The sequence below is a fragment of the Dioscorea cayenensis genome, unplaced genomic scaffold, assembly GCF_009730915.1.
Source record: "Dioscorea cayenensis subsp. rotundata cultivar TDr96_F1 unplaced genomic scaffold, TDr96_F1_v2_PseudoChromosome.rev07_lg8_w22 25.fasta BLBR01000281.1, whole genome shotgun sequence".
Taxonomy (NCBI): domain Eukaryota; kingdom Viridiplantae; phylum Streptophyta; class Magnoliopsida; order Dioscoreales; family Dioscoreaceae; genus Dioscorea; species Dioscorea cayenensis.
Window position 1 is genome coordinate 18,504 of NW_024086672.1, and position 20,659 is coordinate 39,162.

General features: G+C 35.9%; 2 protein-coding genes across 2 annotated transcripts; both read left to right on the plus strand.

The window, feature by feature from the left end:
• Positions 1–1,599: 1,599 nt before the first annotated feature.
• On the plus strand, positions 1,600–13,567 carry LOC120254000. The gene is given in 4 exon segments (XM_039262159.1): positions 1,600–2,321; positions 2,323–2,632; positions 10,468–10,775; positions 12,923–13,567. Coding segments are annotated over 4 exon segments (1,611 nt in total). The 5' UTR covers positions 1,600–1,684; the 3' UTR covers positions 13,279–13,567.
• A 3,794-nt stretch (positions 13,568–17,361) lies between these two features.
• Positions 17,362–20,613, plus strand: LOC120254001. The gene is made up of 4 exons (XM_039262160.1): positions 17,362–17,473; positions 17,708–18,707; positions 19,360–19,409; positions 20,112–20,613. The coding sequence occupies exons 2-3, from the start codon at positions 17,808–17,810 to the stop codon at positions 19,381–19,383; spliced, it is 924 nt and encodes a 307-aa protein (XP_039118094.1). The 5' UTR covers positions 17,362–17,473; positions 17,708–17,807; the 3' UTR covers positions 19,384–19,409; positions 20,112–20,613.
• The last annotated feature ends 46 nt before the right edge of the window (positions 20,614–20,659 follow it).

Consider the following 20,659-nt stretch of genomic DNA (forward strand, 5'->3'; position numbering starts at 1 on the left):
CACAAATAGACAGACAAACACCCACAAACAGACGGACAAATAGAGGTGCTAAACTGGTACCTAGAAGACTACCTTCGGTGCTTCACCGGTGATAACCCACGACAGTGGTCACGGTACTTACCATGGGCTGAATGGCACTATAATACGGCCTGACACACCGCAATTAAAATGTCACCATTCGAAGCCGTTTTCGGTAGATCACCACCATCCTTAGCTGATTACTCGTCGGGCTCGTCAACAGTTGCATCAGTGGACGAGATACTCACTGATCGTGCAACGCTCATAGCTTCGTTGCAAAAGAATCTATAATGAGCTCAGCAAAGGATGAGGAATCAAGCGAATGCTGGTTGCATAGATGTTCAGTTTAATCAGGGCAATTGGGTTTTACTGAAATCACAACCATAACGGCAATCATCCTTGGTGCGTCAAACTTCCCACAAACTTGCCCGTAGGTTCTTTGGCCCGTTTCAGATAATTGAATGAGTTGGCGCTGTTGTATATCGTTTAAAATTTCCACATTCAGCCAAGCTCCATAATGTATTTCATGTCTCAAAATTGAAGCGGTTTATAGCCAATCCGTCCGTTGATATTAATCCATTGCATGCAGAATTCTTAAATCAACATCCGTTATTGCAGCCAAAAGCCATTCTAAAGCATCGGGATGTTATTAAGAAAGGGAAGACTTTTTCAGAGATGCTGGTCCAATGGGATCATCAATCGGCTGAGGACGCAACATGGGAGGATGCTATGGCATTCAAGAAAACATTCCCAGAATTCATCCTTGAGGACAAGGATCATTTTCAGGGGGGAGCAATTGTTGCATATCAGTCAGTTACTCAAAAGGCGGGAATAGAGTTGCGGAGGAGCGCGTGTCAGACTCAAGGCAAATCACCCTCCAAATTTCAAGATTATATAATATAGTGAAATACAGTGTTATGTTGGTTAATGTTGGTTGCTTGAGGTTGCTTATGGATGTAATTAGAAGAATATGGATGTAATTAGGAGAAGAGTATTTGAGAAGGTTCTGATTACAGTGCTAGCTGTCCTGGCACAACAGATGCTTGTGGAAATGCCAGAGTGGCAAAATTTGTTAGGATTGTATTGATTTCATATAAATAGAGCAACGATGAATGGAGAAGGCATCTTTAGCCTGAAAATTCTCTCTTCTCTTCCTCTATTTTCCTCTCATCCTGACCTCCTTTCTTCTTTCCTCTTAGCCCTCTTTGAAAATTCTGTCCAGATCTCCATTTCAGGCAACATCACCCTTCGCTCCAGAAGTCCTTTATTGAGGATGAAGATGAGGGTTTGGAGATTGGAGACAAAGTAGAAGACACAAAACACTTAAAATGATAATGCAGAACACCTCAACTACTTTTTAAAATGCAACATGAAGTAGGAGACACAAAGCACTCAAAATAATCCTGCAGAACACCAGAATTTATTTTTAGAATGCACCACGTGTCCATGTGTCAATCGATAAGAACATTAAGGGATGAAATTAATTTAGAGTATAGATATAGATATAGATTATAACATAATTTGAGGTACCAAACTGCAAAACATTAAAAAAAAAAAAATTAAATTAAAATGCCAGAAATACCCCTTCCGCAGACTCACCATCCATTGCGCTCCGCCATCGTCGTCTTCATCCCCTTTTTCCATCATTCCCAACCCTAATTTCGCCATGAAAAACCTCAAGCACCCATCGAAGCCTTCATCCTCCTCCGCCTCCGCTCGCAAATCCCGTTGGGAATCCGACACCTCCGCTAAAGATCGCCCCGCTAAAGATCGCCGATCCCCACCCGATCCCAAACCCTCCTCCAAGGACGAACCACCTCCTCCTCGTCCCGCCTCCACCTCTGCCACCGCCTCTGGAGGCGGCGCCGGAGGAGGGGCTTCCCCGTTCGCTGGCCACCCTGACATTGCCCTCCCGCCACCTCCCCCACCCTACGGTTTCCACAACCTTGATCGCCGCACTATCGTCCTTGCCGATGGTAGCGTCCGCTCCTACTTCGCGCTCCCGCCGGACTATCCCTTGGAGCCCCAAGCTCCATTTTCTCGACCACCTCATGGTCCGGACGGAGTCTTCGACAAGCGCTTCCCTCCACCCCCGCATCCTCTCAACGCCGGACGCTTTAGTCCTAATGATTTTCGTGAGCCGCCCCCGTCCTTCCGCCGTGATGACTACTGGGCGTCCCTCGGGCTAGATGGTCCTCGTGCTTCTGAAGCTGGGCCGTCTTCGATGAAGAGGAAGTATGGGGAGGAGGATGAGTTTGCGCGGCATCGGCAGAGTGTGCTCCAGTATGGTAGTTCTAACCCTAATGGGCTCCCGTCAGGTTCTGGGGGTGATCGTGGGGATTTCACCCGGCGAGGTGGCAGCCCTCATCGGCGGGAACTATCATGATGATAGTAGGATGGTGAAACAGGGGAGGTTTGAAGCGGAGGGCTATGATGGCGTGCTGCCTAGGAGGGGTCGACGTGATGAGGATTTCCCGGCTGTGGACGTGGACCCTAAGGCTCTGAAGAGGGCTTTCCTTAAGTTTGCAAAGATCATCAATGAGAATTTGTCTCAGAGGAAAAACTATTTGGAAGATGGGAAGAATGCGCCATTGCAGTGCATTGTCTGCGGCAGGTTTGTTCATATATCAGAAGTTTCCATCTTTTATTGCTTGCTCTCATATGCTATTTCATTCTTGTTCTGTTTTATTGCTTCTGTCTTTATTGCTCGGTGCACTCTTTCTTTGATGATATATCTCTGTTCTGGAGTTGTGATGATGATTTGTTTCAGTGTTTACTGCCGATTTTACATATCTCAGGAAAATGTAGTTGAGTTGAGGTATACCATGCTTCCTTTTTTCAATGTTATTTAGTTAGAGATATTGATACCTTCTTACATATTCTTTGTCCGTTTGGCTATGAAATAGTTCTTTTGTTAGTGTTCCAGAGTTTGATACATTTTTCTATGCTTCTTAATATCATATCCATCTCTATGTCATCACATTTAATCATTCAATCACTCATTTATACTTCTGTATTAGGGTTTGGGTTGAGACGCAGGGATGGTACTATACTACTATGTATTGATTATTAGTCAGAAGCACTGCGATAAAAGTGCTTTTAAACTTTTGTGGGAAGTTATAGCGTTTGTCATGTTTCTAACTGCAATTAAACTTTTGCGTGAAGGTATAGTGCTTTGTTGTGTTTCTAACCCCCAACTTTTGTGGAATGTGTAGGTCTTTCTTGTCGATGGTAGAAAGCCATTTCTTTTTTTTTTAATAAAAGAAGTATACCATAAATGCAGCCAAAAATAAACCTGGTTGCACAGTTGTTAATAAAACATATGTGATATGTGAGTGCTATTAAGGTTGTGTTCATTTGAAAAGGGAACTAATCGGTTAGGTCTCTATCTATTGCTCGCATAAGTGGTTTTTACTCTTCATGTTTTGGGGCCACAGATTTTTTTCATGACATCGAGGATGCCAAAGATATTAGTTCTTGCCTGAAATTATACTTGTTGGCGAACATAACGTATTTCTTCTTGGGATGAAATGATCAGGGAAATCTTTGTTCTCTCAATCTTGTTGCCTAAAATGCTAAGATTGCATGGTATTGCATTTGAAGCTTTTGAAAAGATTGTTCCACTTGAGTTAGTAGCTTAAAGTATATTGTGGGTACTTGGAAGGGCTACTTCATATTTTCATTTCTTTCTTTGTTGTGATCGTTTATTGTCATCAATTCATCATTCATTTTATGTGTAGCTTTTCATCTTGGTTTCCTTCGTTGCTTTGGTTTTGAGAAATTTTATATTGTGAAAGCATTATTAATAAAATAAAATCGAAGGTGAAGATCTCAAAACTCATCAATCCCATATTTCAATTCAAAAAGAGATTGGTTTATTGATATTCTTTTGTTGGTTGCTTATGAATTTTTACCACTTCTACCCATGTCTGGTGAACACTCTAGATCTCAACTTGACACTTTGTTAAAGTCCCTTCGGGACATATTTTATTTAGATACCTTTAACAGTTACCATGATTGTTTATTTGATTGCCTTTATTGTGCATATACTTGGATTTCCAACACTTATGTCCATGTCAGGGGAACACTGGCCATCTCAACTTGGCATTTCGTTGAAGTCCCTTTGGCAGTTTAGGTACTTTTAATGGCTATGAGAATTGTTTATTTGTTTGCCTTCATTGCATCAATGAAGTATTGTGAATGTTGATTGGGTGCAAGTTAACATTAAATTGTTGATGATTGTTTCTTGTGTAGAATATAACTGCCTTTGGCATAAGATTATAAACCAGGCTATAACTCTGGACACAATTGCCTGTGCTTCTTAGACAGGCTTGTTGATCTTATTGTTTCTTGTTCCCTTTGATCTATTAATTTCAGACTAGTATTTCTGTATCCAGTTCCTTTGAATATTTTATCAATTTCTTGGACCCTTTACTTTTGTTGGCATTGATTAAGACATGCCCTAATGTCACATTAACTACTGGTAGGCATGCATATTATCTGATGTTTATTGCCCTAAAGAGTGTTTGGTCTTTGGTGTTGCATAGCATAATGTAATCTTGGAAGGTAACAGCAATATTGCTATGCTTGATGTTTTATTTATTGGATTCCATCTGCTGTTGAGTGCTAAGAACCAATGACTTTGTGGATGTAAAGATCAGAGTATGAGTGCATGGGGTATTTATTTCAAAAATAGATAAAATAAGATGTCTCAGTGACATATTTTTGTTTTAGTTTGGTACTATATGAATTAAAATTATATTCTCTGTACATTCCTATGTAGTTTTTAAGTAGAGTTTGGCCTTCTATGAGCTACTTAAGGCTAGTCTTATCTTTGATATTTTCATTGTCAGCTTCAACATCTTAAATATTTTCTGCCAAGACAAATATTAATCAATTCACACTGAGAATTTGAAAGGGAGGAAAACTGCTTTTTGCGTAGTAAGGCTTACTAAAATCCATCTATAAGTTAAGCTATTTGAATTTCCAAGAAACCCATCTATAAGTTTTTCATGGCTCATGATGTGATAATAGCACTAGCTTTCTTCTTACTGAAATCTTTTTTTTGCTGCAAACTTTTTAATTATTAGTTTTTATTTTATTTTATTTTTTTTTGGTTAGTTTTATTTTGTTTTACGTGAGGAAGATGATTAATTTCAGTTGATCCTTTTTTGCAAAGAGGAAATCCTTATGTTGATTTTATGTGTGTTTGATTGGAGGGTGGGGCCCCAGAATTTCCGAATCCAGAGCTTATTCCAAATCCAAGATGATGGATTTTTGGGCTTAAGTTAGGATTTTACTTGATGCAAATCGGGCATAAATCAATATCCTGCATTAGTAAATCCTATGTATATCCCCCTCCTATGTAAATTTTAAACTATCATTTTCTTTTTGTAGTTATTGCTACTTGGGCATAAGTGTACTCAGCATACGCTATATTTGTCTGAAGTGTTTATGATGATATGGACACGAGGCTAGCCCAATCAGGGCTCATTTATTTTGGAGATTTGAGAATATGATTTGTGTGCTTTTTTGTTAAGCATTAATTTCTCTTAGTAATGTTTATCAAGATAAAATCATTATATCAGTTCTTTTATGTTCCTATATGTGCAATTTAATGTTTCTACTCATGTTGAATGTGATTTAACTTTTGTTCACATATTTAAATGATGAAATATATGTGGTGAAGTTTTATTTTGGTTAAATGCTCAACTTAGTGCCTCTAGAATTTGGGATCAGCCCCTTTAGTTGCTCTATTTGAATTTCAATCCATTGAGTATGTTTATTTGTAAAATTGAAAAGGGGAAAAATCATAAACATTTAAACAGATGCGGATCTAAAATAATGGATCCGCATCCAGCCCCTTGCCCTTAAATCCCTTCACCTTTTTAGTCCCCGACACCTTCGCTTCTTGATGGCGACGAAGCTTGCACGGATGCGAACAAAGACCCCATTAGAGAATCTTGGGCAGAGAGAGAGAGTGTGTCTGCGGAGCATGCTGGTGGTCACGGCCGTGTGGGGGTTGACGGAGGTGCGGGCAAGGATCTTTGACTACATACTAAACCCGATGGAGAAGAGGTTGACACACAAGATACCGAGGAAGAGTGGCTTAGTGGTATCCTATGACATAAAAAAAAAAACGACAACCCATCATCCTCACATGTGAAGAGGAGTATGGATCTTAGTTGCTCATCTTTCTTCTTTCTTCTTTTCCACTTTGTCTTTGTCTGTATGTCTGTGTATGTGCTCGCTAGGTTTTTGTTTTTATGTCTCCGAGCTTGTTTAGCAGAGAAGGCAAATAGGTATGTAGTTTCGGTTTGGTGCGGATGGAACTGCTAGAGCAGTTCTTATTTTCACCTTTTTTGTGTGATTATCAGTTTTTCTTTCTGCCTCTAGTTAATTGTATGGTTTTATCCCTTTTCATCTTTCTTAATAATATATTAATATAAAAAGTCCATGTTAGCAAAACCAAATGGCAAACTTAACTGCTGTTAGCCTCAGGATTAACATTGCCAAAATTTAACAAATAAAGATACTCAATGGGCTGAAATTCGAATAGAGGAACTAAGTTGACTTTTTTATTTTTGAACATGTTGCACGCCATGATGCTTCTTTGTCTATTGGTGTTATCAATGACAAACTTAGTCACAGGACTTTGTATGTGTGTGTTTGTGTGTGATTATTTTTGATTTTTGCCTCAATTGTGTTTTTTGTTCTCTGCATTGCTTGGTTCCTTTATAAAAAGGCATTCTGTCTTTTTATGGTGGACATTGAGCCATTGTGTGTGCTCAAAATTTAGTCAGCCATCTTTACAAAGATCATAGCAAATATTCAACAACTTCATATTGGAATTATAAAGTAATGTTTAATTTAGTGTGTATGCATTTCACATTATGCTTCATGGTTGGGAACAATCTTACAAGTATCAATATATGGTTATTTAGACTTCCATGTTTGCTTGAACCTTGAAGTGATATGGTATTTTCTTAGAATCTTCTATTATAACTGCTTTTTACATTTGACAATGCTGCATGGTCCTTTCTCTTGCTTATCAGTAAGAAAACAAGTTTGCTTGGAGATTGTTCCAGACCATTCTAGGAACTAGTTCTTTTTTTTTAGGTAACACTTCTCTGTTGCTTTTCCAAGAAAATCAATTATTATGTGTAGAAGGATCAGTAGTTATTTGGGTCCAAGTAGCTACATGCTGAACTAGTGTGATTTGTGGTCATTCATGTTATGTTTTTTCTGCCTTGCTTTTGCATTAGTGCAGTTTTTTGTGTTAATCATGTCATCAGGATATTATGTGATTTTTTCAAAATAATGCTACTTATCTTTGATTTTTTCCATTATGGTTTTGAAGGTGTATGGATTTTTACGGTTGTGGCAAAGGGTCTATCATTGGATAGAGGGTTTTCTTGAACGAGTGATTTTAGAAATTTAGGCTGCAGTTATGGGGATTGCTACAGTTAACATGATGCTTTGTGAGGCCAACTTGTGTATTCCTTTTAGAGTTTTTAGTGGAGACCATAGGCATAATGCTCCACTTGTAATCTCTTCTTCAAACTACATAGTGCCGCCATTATCTTGTAGAATGAGAAGAACATGAGATAAAGAAAAGTCTTTATGTTAATTCTTTATTTTAGCTGAGACCATAGGAATAATGCTCCACTTGTGATCTCTTCTTTAAACTACGTAGTACCACCATTATAGTTTAGAATGAGAAGAGAATGAGAAAAAGAATAGTCTCTATGTTAATTCTTCATTTTAGCTGAGACCATAGCATAATGCTCTTCTTATAATCTCTTCCTCCAACTACATAGTACCACCGTTATGTTGTAGAATGAGAAGAAAATGAGAAAAAGAAAAGTCTCTATGTTAATTATTCATTTTAGCTGAGGTTGTAAGCGTAATCCTCTTCTTATAATCTCTTCTTCAAACTACATCGTACCAGTATTACATTGTAGAATGAGAAGAATGTGAGAAAAAAAAGAAAAGTCACTATGTTGATTCTTCATTTTGGCTGTTGCCTATGCTTCAGAACATTTTTAAATTCTGATGTATTGGTTCTTTTCTTTTTATGAGAGTTAGGAGTAAGCTTTTATATGTCTCTTCTGCTTCTTTTGGTTTTTTTTTCCTTTCTTCATGCAGAAGAAATGTTTAATTGAGTACTCTTCTTTATTTTTATTTGTTGTCATGCATGGAAGTTAATTTTTTGGAGCAGCAATTATATGTTCTGAGTGACTTCTTCTCTCCTTGGAGTTTATCTAATGGGATGAAATTTCTTATACTTAGCTGACAAATTTTTTTTTTGTATGGATTTGGAATGGATCTTGCAATTCATGATTCTGTCAGATGTAATTCTCGATATCGCTTTTGCTCTGACCTCATTATATCTTTTGCATGATAGTAATGTGTTAATTGATGCTCATTGTTTTGTTTTTTCAATGAAAACGTACTTATCTTGACTGTTATCTATATTTGGTATATGGGGGTCTAGCATGCTTTTGATTTATTTATTTTTTGACTAAAGAATCTTGAGGTGCCACTTTTAGTTAGATACATTGTTTCCTTTTTTCTAATAGTATTTACAGCTATAGCTAAGTTTTGGTGATTGGACGCCAGAGGTTCTTTTGTGGTTCAACTTTGATGGAGTCACATTTTCAGTGAGAATTCATTTAAATGTTTGTTTAGATAGGCTTTAGTGTTATGGAACCATTAGGTAGATTCTATTTCTGTTTAGATGCTGCAGCCAGCAATGCATAATCTGGCTAGGTATTGGTACATTGGATGGTATGGTTTATCAGTCTTTGTTCTAAATGTATTTAACAGGGCAGTTGCTGATACTGCCCAGGCTTGACAATGTTTTAGCTGCTGATAAATTATTTTTTCTACCACTTGCTGTTTGTGGGCAATGCTTTCTTTTGGAATAAACGAGGAACATCGTTTTATGGCAAGCTCTTGAAGTTCTATCGTGTACATGAATATAATCTTCTTACTGCTTGGCAATTTTGTGAATTTCTATGGACATCTGCTACCTGTGTTTCATTTCATACTCCATTTTGTGATCATATGTGTAAGGTCTTAGTTGTAATTGTCCTTAGTTCTTGTAGCTTGAGGTATTATGTTATCTTTTGTGTACAGTATAGTTGTTTCTCCAAATATTTTTCTTGATTTACTGCTGCTGTTTTCATTGTGTCCTTCTGCGCGCTTTGGTTTTGTTGCTGTATTGGTGCTCCTTTGTTTGAATGCTAATGGTTGGTGTGTTGACCTGAATGTCTGTGCAAGTATTGACACAGTGTCCTTGATATTGCGACATCTTGTTGCTTCCTATATGAGGCTTCAGTGATTGCTACGGTGGTCTGAAAGTCTTTTCTATCATAGTTCATATTATAGGCGGTGATCTGTTTCCTTCTCTAGGTTACTACAAAGAGAGATGACTTTCTCTCTTTGTGAATTTGGAATTAATTGTTGTAAGATGCAAGTTCTTTCATTTTTGTTTAACCAGAACTCATATAAAGTGTTCATCAATATGTGATGATTGCCTTCAGCCTAAATTGTTCCTACAGTTAGCCAACTTCAGTGGAAGTATCCCTTAGGGATGGAGGTTTCAAACTTAGAGAGTTAGGGTGTAAACATTGTAATTATTGTTATATGAATCCTATGTGCTTGACCTGTAGACCCTACTAAATTTACTAGTTGTTTACATTGTAAAGAAATGTGTGCTTGTGTTGTGAAATAAGGCATGCTAATCAAGTTTCTCTGAAGGAAGTGATAGTCTAAGGAATGATTTTATTAGCTTACCCACATCTATTACATCCGTAAGCCATGTGCTTGGGGTGATGCAACTTTGATACACTTTGGCCATACTATGGACATTTCTTGGGTAAAGTATAACAGTAGTGTTTGGTTCTGGGTGCTGATTTTGGAATTTAACATCCAGCAGGTAATATGTTGGGCAACAATTTGTTAGTCCTGATAGTATCCTGTTGATGGGGCTGCCAAAAGACTGAACCTCTGCTTGATGAGAAACCTCAGCCTTGGCTTTAATATTTTATTTGATTTTGGTTTTTAACTATATGTGTAGAATTTTTTTTTATCTGCTTAGGTTAGTGTTGGGGTTCAGTTTGAGCTTGGCATTGGTTTTGTTAGTTAAACTTTTTTCTGGGGTTGGACATGTATAAGCCCTCACCTGCTTGTCCTGTTTACACTGTTGGCTTGCAAGTGTTTATGTGGATTTAAGATACCATTGCCTCATATAGCTAAATCATGCTTTTTTTTGTGTGTGTGTGTGTGTGTGTGTGTGTGTTTATATACTTCCTTGATTAGTGCTACGAGGGCATGTTGCTATCCTTCTGACTTCTATATCAGCTTCCTGCTTTTATGCATGGTTTCAGTTGGGTAGATTCTGATACTGTTGCTACTCAACAAACTTGATGTGCACAATTACAGGGCATCTAAAGATTTCGCTGATGTTCATGAGCTTGTTCTCCATGCATACACCTCACAGAATGCAGAATTGCGTGTTGATCATCTTGGTTTACATAAGGCTTTATGTGTTCTTATGGGATGGAACTATGGAAAAGCACCGGATTACTCTAAGGCATATCAATCATTATCTGCTGATGATGTGGCAGCAAATAGAGAAGACTTGATTGTTTGGCCTCCAACTGTGATTATTCACAATACGAACTCAGGAAGAAGAAAGGATGGCCGCATGGAGGGTATGGGTAATAAAGAAATGGATACCAAATTAAAAGGTATCGTAGTTTTGTTTTTGCTGCTTTTTTTCCTATAATATGGAGAACTAAACTATTTTATCTCGGGAAATAATTCTATATGAAATCACAGCTTTTTTCTTGATCCAATTTGTGGATGCTGGTGTGTGGTAAAAAACAATCCTTGTCATATTTATTGATTTTTTCTGGCATCCTAGCTTCTCAATAACCTGTCTGGATGTCTCCTTGCTTCTCATTCTCTACTTCTTATTCTCTACATTTTAATGATAAGGCCTCATGATCTTTGTCATCTATCCTTGTCATTCATTACCAGTTTAGGTTTGGCAGAGCTTCTGGTTACGTTTGCAACCAAGGCAACAAGTGCTCGTATAGAAGTTCCCTCTCTCATTATTAGGACTCCTGTGTTTCTCTCTTTGAGTCTGCAATTTTAGTTGGATTTGTGAAAATTCTACTTGGTTGCAAAGTTGACTTTGGTATATCATCATTCTTTACTCTTAACAATCATCAATCTTTGTGCCTCTTTTACTATTTGTTTGTTATATTCAGTGAAATGTGAGGAATTTATTTTTTCCCTTTCTAAATCTGTTGATCTGAGGACAGTTGTCCACCACTAAAATTGTTTGTTGATCACAAAGTGCCCACAAAGTGCCCAAGGACAAGATAAGGCTGCAACTTCTCTTCATGCAAGGGTCTTAATCAAGCCCTCAACACTTGGTCCTCTGCACTAGGCTGCTTAAACTAAGCCTTTGCTTTACTCAGCTTTGCTATCACATCTTTGTTTTCTTTAGGGTTGCTTGTGAATCATTTATTTTGAAAGATATTTCTCTATCCCATTGTTCAGTAATTAGAATTTAGTTAGTAGCTACCTTTATGGCACCTTAGAAATAAATTGGAAGAAGTTGATGTTTATGAAGTTTTTGTTAAATTGGAGGAAGTTGATGTCTATATATATATATATATATATATATTGCTGATAAAATTTTAAACAAAACTGGTTGAAATGTTCTTTTTGTCAGAGCTCCACTTTTTTTGATTTGTCTGTATTTTAAAACCCTTGAGAGCCATTCATAGTGTTATTGCTCGAAAAGTAGTTGCCTTGCATTTATCAGGGAACCTCACCACATCTTAAGCCGGATGGAGTAATGTTCTACAGTACTTTAACTGTGCAGATTTGTGCTTGTACATAGTCCATAATTTTGGAGTTCACTGGAATGTCAAGCTAGACTTGATGTAAGAGTTAGAGCTCTAGATTCATTGACATACAAGCATGCCGCCATTTACATGGGTAAACTAATTCATAAGTTTTATTTTAATCTTGATGTTTGGTCTCTATTTTAAAAACCTTGTGCCATTCCTAGTGTTAGCGCTTGACAGTAGTTACCTTGCATTTATCAGGGAACCTTTTTCATCTTAACCTGGATGGAATAATGTTCTAGAGAACTTTAACTATGCAGATTTGTACTTGATATAAAAGTATGGGCTCTAGCTTCTTTGACATACAAGTATGACTTTGACATTCAAGTGTGACTCCATTTATATGGGGTAAACTAATTGATCAGTTTTTATTTTAATTTTGATGTTTTGTTTCCAAACTGTAATAAGTAATTATTTTTCCTTGCACTTGGAGGTTCAGACTGCTGTTTATAGTGTTTAAATTGCTTGATCAGTTTTTCATTAAGGATTGCTAGCCTTGATATGCATATCCTGAGTGAGATGAGATTGTCATTCACGTCATAGCTTGGGCATATTAGTAAATGTTGCTTATGCTTTGGTTAAGTTCACAAGGGCCAAGTCTTATAGAAAGAACAGGTTACACATTCTGGTTCACGAGGGCCATTTATGTTGGTAGGATGGAAGGCGTAGCTGGAAGTATTCAAGGATATTACTTTTGCCAGCAGGAATAGCTATTTGTTTTCTGCCTGTGTGCATGTATTAATATATGTAAAGGCTCCCCTTACATTCATCGGGAATGAACATTCTGAGGGCAAGAACTCACCGATCTCTGGCAAGAGATGCGGTCTATATGCAGTCCCGCAGGGACTTCAGTCTTAGTAGTCATTTGGTTTGGTTTTTCACTTATTTTGGATGCATGTGCTGTTGTCTCACACATTTTCTCTCAATGAATTTCTGTAAACTAATGCTTGCTTTTCTGATATTTTCCCGTTCAGATCTAGGTTTCGGCGGTGGCAAATCCAAGTCTATGTATGGAAAGGAGGGACACATGGGGATGACACTAGTGAAGTTTGCAAACACTCAAGCTGGTTTGAAGGAGGCTGAGCGTCTATCAGAATACTTTGAGAAGGACAACCATGGTCGAAAAGGCTGGTCAAGGGCGCAAGCTATGTCGTCCAGTCTTGACGATGACAAGAATCCTGCCCTGGTCAAGTTGGATGAGAAGACGGGCGAGAAGAAGCGAATCTTGTATGGTTACTTGGTTACCGCATCAGACCTCGACAAAGTCGATCTTGATACGAGGAAGCGACTGGTCATCAAAAGCAGGAAGGAACATGATTCATCTGACTAGTTATTTCTTGCCAATGATTTACTTCTTCGACGACTAAATCTAAACCGGACTGCCTTTCTTAGCTGTTGCCTACATGTTATTGTGGAAGAGTAAAAATTGTCATGCTTTTGAATGTATGCATGTAGGTAATGGTAAATCTTGAATATGAAACAGAGATCTCCTGCATTTCAGAATTATAAGGTGATTCATCAGGGCTCTGCCCTGTGTTTCTTGTTGCCATGTAGTTGAGGAGTTCTTCAATGGCAGTGGCTTTTATTTATTTATCTAATTTTTATATTTTTGGGGTTCATATGCACCTTCTGTATGTCTGTGGTTTGGTCTGGTTAATTCTAGGTAGAATATCCAGATTAGTTCCTGTACTCTTTGAATGAATGTAATCTAAGTCCTACATCTATTTTTTGAACAAGCCAATTAATAACTTTTATTGCTCATACATTATGTGGTTCATATAAAAGGTAAAAAATTTGTATTATTTTTCTAAATTGTGTACACTACATTAATTATTATGGATGAATTGTATAGTATATTAATTGCTTTCATGATTAATACAGTGTTGGGGGACTTGACTGCGTTCATTCAAAGGGTAGAGAGATTAAAAGCATTCAAAGAGTAGAGGGATTAAAAAGGTTTTCTGAATTGTGTACACTACATTGATTATTATAGATGAATTGTATAGTATATTAATTGCTTTCATGATTAATACAATGTTGGGGACTTGATTGCATTCATTCAAAGAGTAGAGAGATTAAAAGCATTCAAAGAATAGAGGGATTAAAAAGGTTTACATTGAAGTGGGACTTAAAAGACAAAATGATAGAGATTAACCCGGGTATTCTACCTTAATCCTATTTATTGTTTCAGTGTTTCAAGCTGTGAATTGGTTAATGACTCCATAAATGTGGATATGTATGTACAGGAAGTTATGTTTCTAGGTGTTGCTATTATTTATTTAATGATAGAATAAGTCATTTCTTGTGTAATTAAAAGTAATATGGTTTAAAGGTGTGTTGTTGGATATATTGTTAAAAAACTTCTGCTAGTGTCATATGCAAACAATTAAAATTTTAATTGCAATAGTTACTTATTTGATAAAACATGAAAATGATAAAAGTATAAAACTATTCTAATTAATAATTTGTTTTTAAAAAAATTAAATTCATTATTTAAAAACATACATACATGTGAAAAAAAAGAAAGAATTTAAGAAGAAAACTATAAAAATTATTTTAATTACATAAAAATAATTCTTCTAGGGTAAGGGGTTTGGATTTGTTCTTGCTCTCGTTTAGATCACTATTATTTATTCTAATTTCTAATTTTGTTGGATAGTAAAAAAACATAAGACTGTGTTTGATTACAACATGGGAAATTGGTGAAATTTTTTTTTTCCATAGAATATTTTTTAATAGAAAAATTTTCAATGGAAAACAAAAAAAATTGGTTGTATGATTGGCATTATTTTCTGGCTAGAAAATCAAGAATCTTCTATGAAAATTCTTATTTTATTGTTTATCTGCTTTTATTTTCCATAGAAAATGTAACATTTTCCATGGAAAAAATATATCATTTGTTGTTTGATTGCATTAATTTTCCCCGGAAAAAAAATTACATTTGCCATGAAAATTTTTTTATATCCTCCAAGTAAATTGTATTTTTGGTTACCTAAAATGATATTAATCCTAATCAACCATTTTTTCTATTTTGTGATCATTCCAAAAAAATTATTTCTGCATTACTAACTTTAAAAAATCATCATACTAAATCACATAACTCATTTATATTCATCAAAAAGTTGATATAGTAAACCACAAAATTCAAAATTATCTTTGCAAACATGTCTATTGTTTCAAAGTACTCCAACTAAAAAAATTCATAGTACACATATTTCTTCCATTGAAGCAAAACTACAATCGGAGACATGGATCACTTGCCGAGCTTGTGATTAACCCAAGCATACAAAAACGCTTTATCATTAATCTCAAAGAAGAAACGTGCCTCTTTTTCATCATGCACAAATATTTGCATGAGAGCCAGAACATCATCATCCGCAAGACCTAATTCTCGGGCTTTCTCTAGGATGACTTGCATATTGATGTGACTTTGACTTGCTTGCTTCTTGAACACATTGGCCATTTTTTGTGAGGATTGAGCGATAATTGTGAGCGCCGAGGCAGCATCATCCATAGGTTTTTGACGTTGAGGTTTAGCTCTCGTACCTCTCTTTTCTACTACTTCATTAGGTGCATTGGTTGTGCTTGAGTGACTTGGGTGTGCTTCCTCCATCTCATCTTCATCCCCTAAACCAACTCCCACCAGATTGTTGATTTCGTCTTCATTCATTTGTATAAAATCATTCCCCGTGACAACTCGATCTCCCATTGCGTTGTCATTACCGAAAATTATGTTATAATAGTGTTGCCTCATATAATTATAAATCAATGAGGCTTGCATGACCATTATCCAAAACGTTACCCAAAGTTGATTTTCAATTGGTGCTCTCAGCATTCGATAACCTATGCAAATTATTAAATAAATATAAATAAATAATGTCTCAATTAAATAATTTGCTACCTAAGTATCTATACCATGGACATTATTCATATATAACATAATTTACTAGATATCAATTGGCATAAGCAGCAGATAATACTATGATGTCAATTTGGTTAGGTGTATGCATAAACTAACATCACCAGTGGCCAGTGGCGGAGCCAGAAATTAGATGGTAGGGGGGCAAATTATAAAAAAAAAACATTCAACAAATAAAATTTTTTACTTTTTTTAATTTTGTTCATATGTTAATTTATAGTTTAATTTATAGTATAGTTTATAGAAATTAGATGTCAAATAATAAATTTTTACAAAAATTCTACTAAAAATATAATTTTATATATTATATAATTTAATTTGTAAAAATCAAAAACTAAAACATAGATTTTATTAAATATACTCAAATATCAATAGATTAAATAATAATTTTTATAAATATTTTAAAAAAATATTTATATTTTAGATTATCGGTATTAATTTGTTCAAAAAATATTATTATTTTTTTAAATAAAAATATAAAATCGGAGATATTTTAAAAATTAAAAATAAAAAAACCAAACAGAGAGGAGAGAGAGAGAGCATGAAAAGGGGGAGGGGGTCGCCAACCACAGGGGGACGCCGCCCCTTGCCCTCCTCTCTCTCCACCCTGTTAGTACTTTTGTTCTCAAACTTATTGTACTAATTTGATTATTTTAATAAATAAATATCCAATGTTATATTATACAAGAAAAGAAGCCGTCCGATAAAATCTATTATGTTTAATTAATAAATACAATTGTTAACGAGTTACTCTCTAGTAATCTAATTATCAGAGTATTTATTTATTTATTTAATAATATTTGTTACACTTCCATCTCCAACAAACTACAAACTTCAAAATAGTAGACATATCAACAAATAAAACACAAATTTCTTGAAGATATGAACAAAGATTGAAAATCCACAGACATATGCGCAAAATAAAACCCTAAATCAAACATTCACATGGATTTATGAAGAAAGGGGAGAAAAAGGTCAGAATATCCGACCTTGGTTATTCCGGACAGTGAAGATGATGGTTCCTCGATGACGAGACACTAGGCGATGTCGGTCTTGCGAGGTAGGACGGATCTTTGACGGCACCGGCTTGGAGCTTATAATTTTTTTTTTAATTGCCCCTCAATTTTATTTTTTCAAATAGCCCCCTAAGTTATTTCTATAAAAATTTTCTTTGGATCGAGAGAGGTAAGCTTTTCCACAAATTTAAGGGAAAAAGTCGTCACGTAATCAGGGAAAAGTTTTCCACGGAAAATTTTTGTAATTAAACAACCAACTAAAATCTTTGATGAAAAAATTTTCCATGGAAAAAATAATTAATCAAACACAGCCTAAAAGTATTATAATTCTCTTCTATATCTGTAATTAAATTTTTTTTTCTTCAAAATTTGTGTTTTTTTGATCATTAATAAAAATAAAATCAATTTTATGAGGATTTTAATTTAAACCATGCATTTATGAATATCTCTTATAAAAAAAATGATCAACTTAGCGGATCCAAACCCGCCAATCAGATCCGAACCCGCAAAACTCAGCTTCAAAAGAGTCCTCACTCTCCGGCGATCGCTTCCCGTTCGCCGACGCCATTGCATCCCAATCAAAGGCTTTTGTGAGATTTTTCTCTTTGTTTCCATGCTTTTCTTGTTTTCTTGATCGATTTGTGCTATTCTCCAACTGGAATGTTGATTTGTATCTAGTTTTGATTGCTTGATATGCCATGTTTTTGTGTTGAATTTCATCAATTTTGAGGGAAAAAATCATCTGTGATTTATCGAATGGCGTGTTTCTTGTTGAAAAGGCGATTCCTTTCACCAGTTTGGATAAATTTTTCGTTGGTTTCTAGGGTTTGTGGCTTGTGTTCGGAGGCAATTAGGACACCAATTGATAGGGACAATGAATTAGGGACTGCAAGGAACCATTTTGGTAGGGTAGGATTACCTTCGATGATTCCTTCCATTGGGAATCAGCAGGAGAAGTTTGATGTTGAGCTCATGGATCCTGATCTTTGGAGGGTGTCGTTCGGATTGTCGCATTCTATGGATGGAATTGTGGGGAAAGGAGAGGATTTTTGCTCTTCTGTTGGTGATGATGATGGCTCTGGTGATTGTTCTACAGTGATGGATAATTGCCCTGATTTTGATGAGATTGATGATTTGAGGCTGCGAAAGAAACTTTTCTACAAGTTGGATAGAGGTTCCAAAGAGTTTGAAGAGTATAGTTTTGATTTCCACAGGAAAATTCCTTCTAGTAAGCATCAAGAGAAGTCAAAGCAAACCAGTGCTAGAAAAGAAGACAAGAAATCTGAAAAGCAAAGTCTTAAGGTGTCATCGTCTCAAATGAACAAGCTTGTAAATGCGGAGAAGAAGAAAGCTTCATTCCAAGAAGGAAAGAAGCTTCCTTTCAAGATAGAAAGGAATACCCGTGAGAGTAGTGGAGTTGGTGATATGACAAAATTCATAGAGGGGAAGAAGTTGAGAACCCCGACGTTTAATCAACTCACTGATCCTTACCACTTACCTTTTTGCTTGGACATTTTTGTCACGAAAGGTTCAGTTCGTGCTTGTGTTGTTCACCGAGCTACAAGCAAGGTGGTTGTTGTGGCTCATTCGATTTCAAAGGACATGAAGTTTGATGTGGCATCTAGAAAGGGAGTTAAAGCCTGCTTTGCTGTGGGGAAAATTTTGGCTCAGCGTGCTATGGAGGAGGATATTTATAATGTGGTTTATACACCAAGGAAAGGTGATAAGATTGAAGGGAAGCTTCAAATTGTACTACAATCTATTATTGATAGAGGAATTGATGTCAAACTGAAGCTGAAGCAGAAGCAGAAGAAGCCATTGAAGGTATTGTTTTTTTAATGCATATCAAGCTTCAATTATCTTTTTTTCTACTCTGCTATGAGTCTCTTGAATATATCCATGTCCCTGTAATTAAATTACACTTGATTAGTAATATTGGGGTCTTTCCTTCAAAATCAGTCTGTAAGTTGTTGTTAAAAACTCTGTAATTTTGGTAGTTGTTTGGTTATGCCACTCCTCTTTGTATGTGATTTGTTGCTCCAGCAATTGATAAGTAAATCATGCATATTCCGTTTAGAATGATTCTAGAATTTTAGGGATTGAATATTTAAAATCTCAAAGGAAAAAGAGCTTAGTTTTGTTCTTTTCCAATATTTACTATTGATGAACAACATTGCTCCTTGAAGCCCTTGTCGAGTCTACCTTTTCTTCAATAAATTCTTGCACCTTGATCCCCAATCAAAACTAAAGCCCTTCATTCAAACTTTTATGCTAGTCCCTTTTCTTGCAGTGCCTTACCATCAAGACTCTCCGATTTCAAGCTTTACAACTCATTTTAAGTTTGACTTATTTTACGATTTTGTCATTCACTTGATTAAATCTGTCCTTCGGTAGTTGTATGGGTTTTTTTTAATCAATATATACATTTGTAGAAGATAAAGCTGACCCTGATTTCTTTTATTCATATTTTTAATAGGCTTCTCAAACAGTTTCAACGTGAACAAGTGCTTCAGAAGTCTTTTGAAGGTAGTATTCTTTATTTATTATAACTCTAATGTGCCTATTTTCAAGCAACGCAATACCTACAGAATATGGAGTTCATTACGCAAAATTATTTTGTGCTTCATTCTGTCAATGCGGTGGTTTGAATCTGTGTTTACTTAATTTCTGGTTCTCCTCTTCCTTGGACTGGCTGTTATATCCACTTAGCTTTTTATGATTGGTGATGCAAGCTTAAACCCAGCCTGCCACTGTTTCTTCTTATCATCTAATGGTGCTATTAATGTACTACTTGACATCCTCCTCACAATTGTTATAGCTGCCTTTTTTACGTCATTAGAGTTGTAAAGGACTGAAGGTCGGCATGATTTACCTTGATAGTTTTTACTGCATTGAATGGTAATATTGTACTTTATACTTCTGGTTCTTTTATCTATCAGGATTTTAATCTCATGTTCCCCAAAAGTTGTTGTTTGTGCATGAGGAATTACTTGCCTCGAATTATTTAACAATTGCTATGCAATGCATCAAAATAAGTTTAATGTTTGCTTTAGATTTTAAGCTAAAACTCTGGAAATGTAATCATTCATGCGGGAAGAATGATTAAGAAGGGGAGGAGTCTCGGTTGTGGTTTTTCTCTAGTATCTGTAGTTCCATCTGTTCGATATGTAGTCATTACCTAGAAATGTTGCTCTGTTATTTGCACTAAGTTTTCGAAATTCATTGCAGCAAGATGAATCTGTTTACAAGAATTCAACTGCATCATCACATATATATACTCTTTCCGGCGATTATAGTCAGCTGTGTCATGCAATGTCTTGGGTGGGAAATGAGGGCTGATTCGGTAACACTCGGAATGGCTATGCAAAATATTTGAAGTGGTTTAAATTGTGAAAGATGCTGATCTTCAAGGATCAATTCTATATTTGAGGATGACAAATATTGGACAGAAACTCAAGATCATTCTTTTGTTAATGATGGGCTTCTGGGCATATTACAAAGAAGAAAATCATCGGTGCCGATGTTATGTATTGATAATTGTGGTGAGATTGAGATGATTTTTTGTTTGTGATGAGGAAGAGGAGTGCCTTGATATGTATATTTAGTTTCTTTTGAGTTCTATATAAATTGGATGCGATTGTGTTCAAAGTTATACTTTTGTTAAGCCAAGGAGTTTTTACATCTTGGAGTTGCAAAATAAATTTATGTCATTCATGAGATGGTATATAAACTATGTGGTTTATAAAGATGCTTGAATTTGGAGATAATTTGTGAGA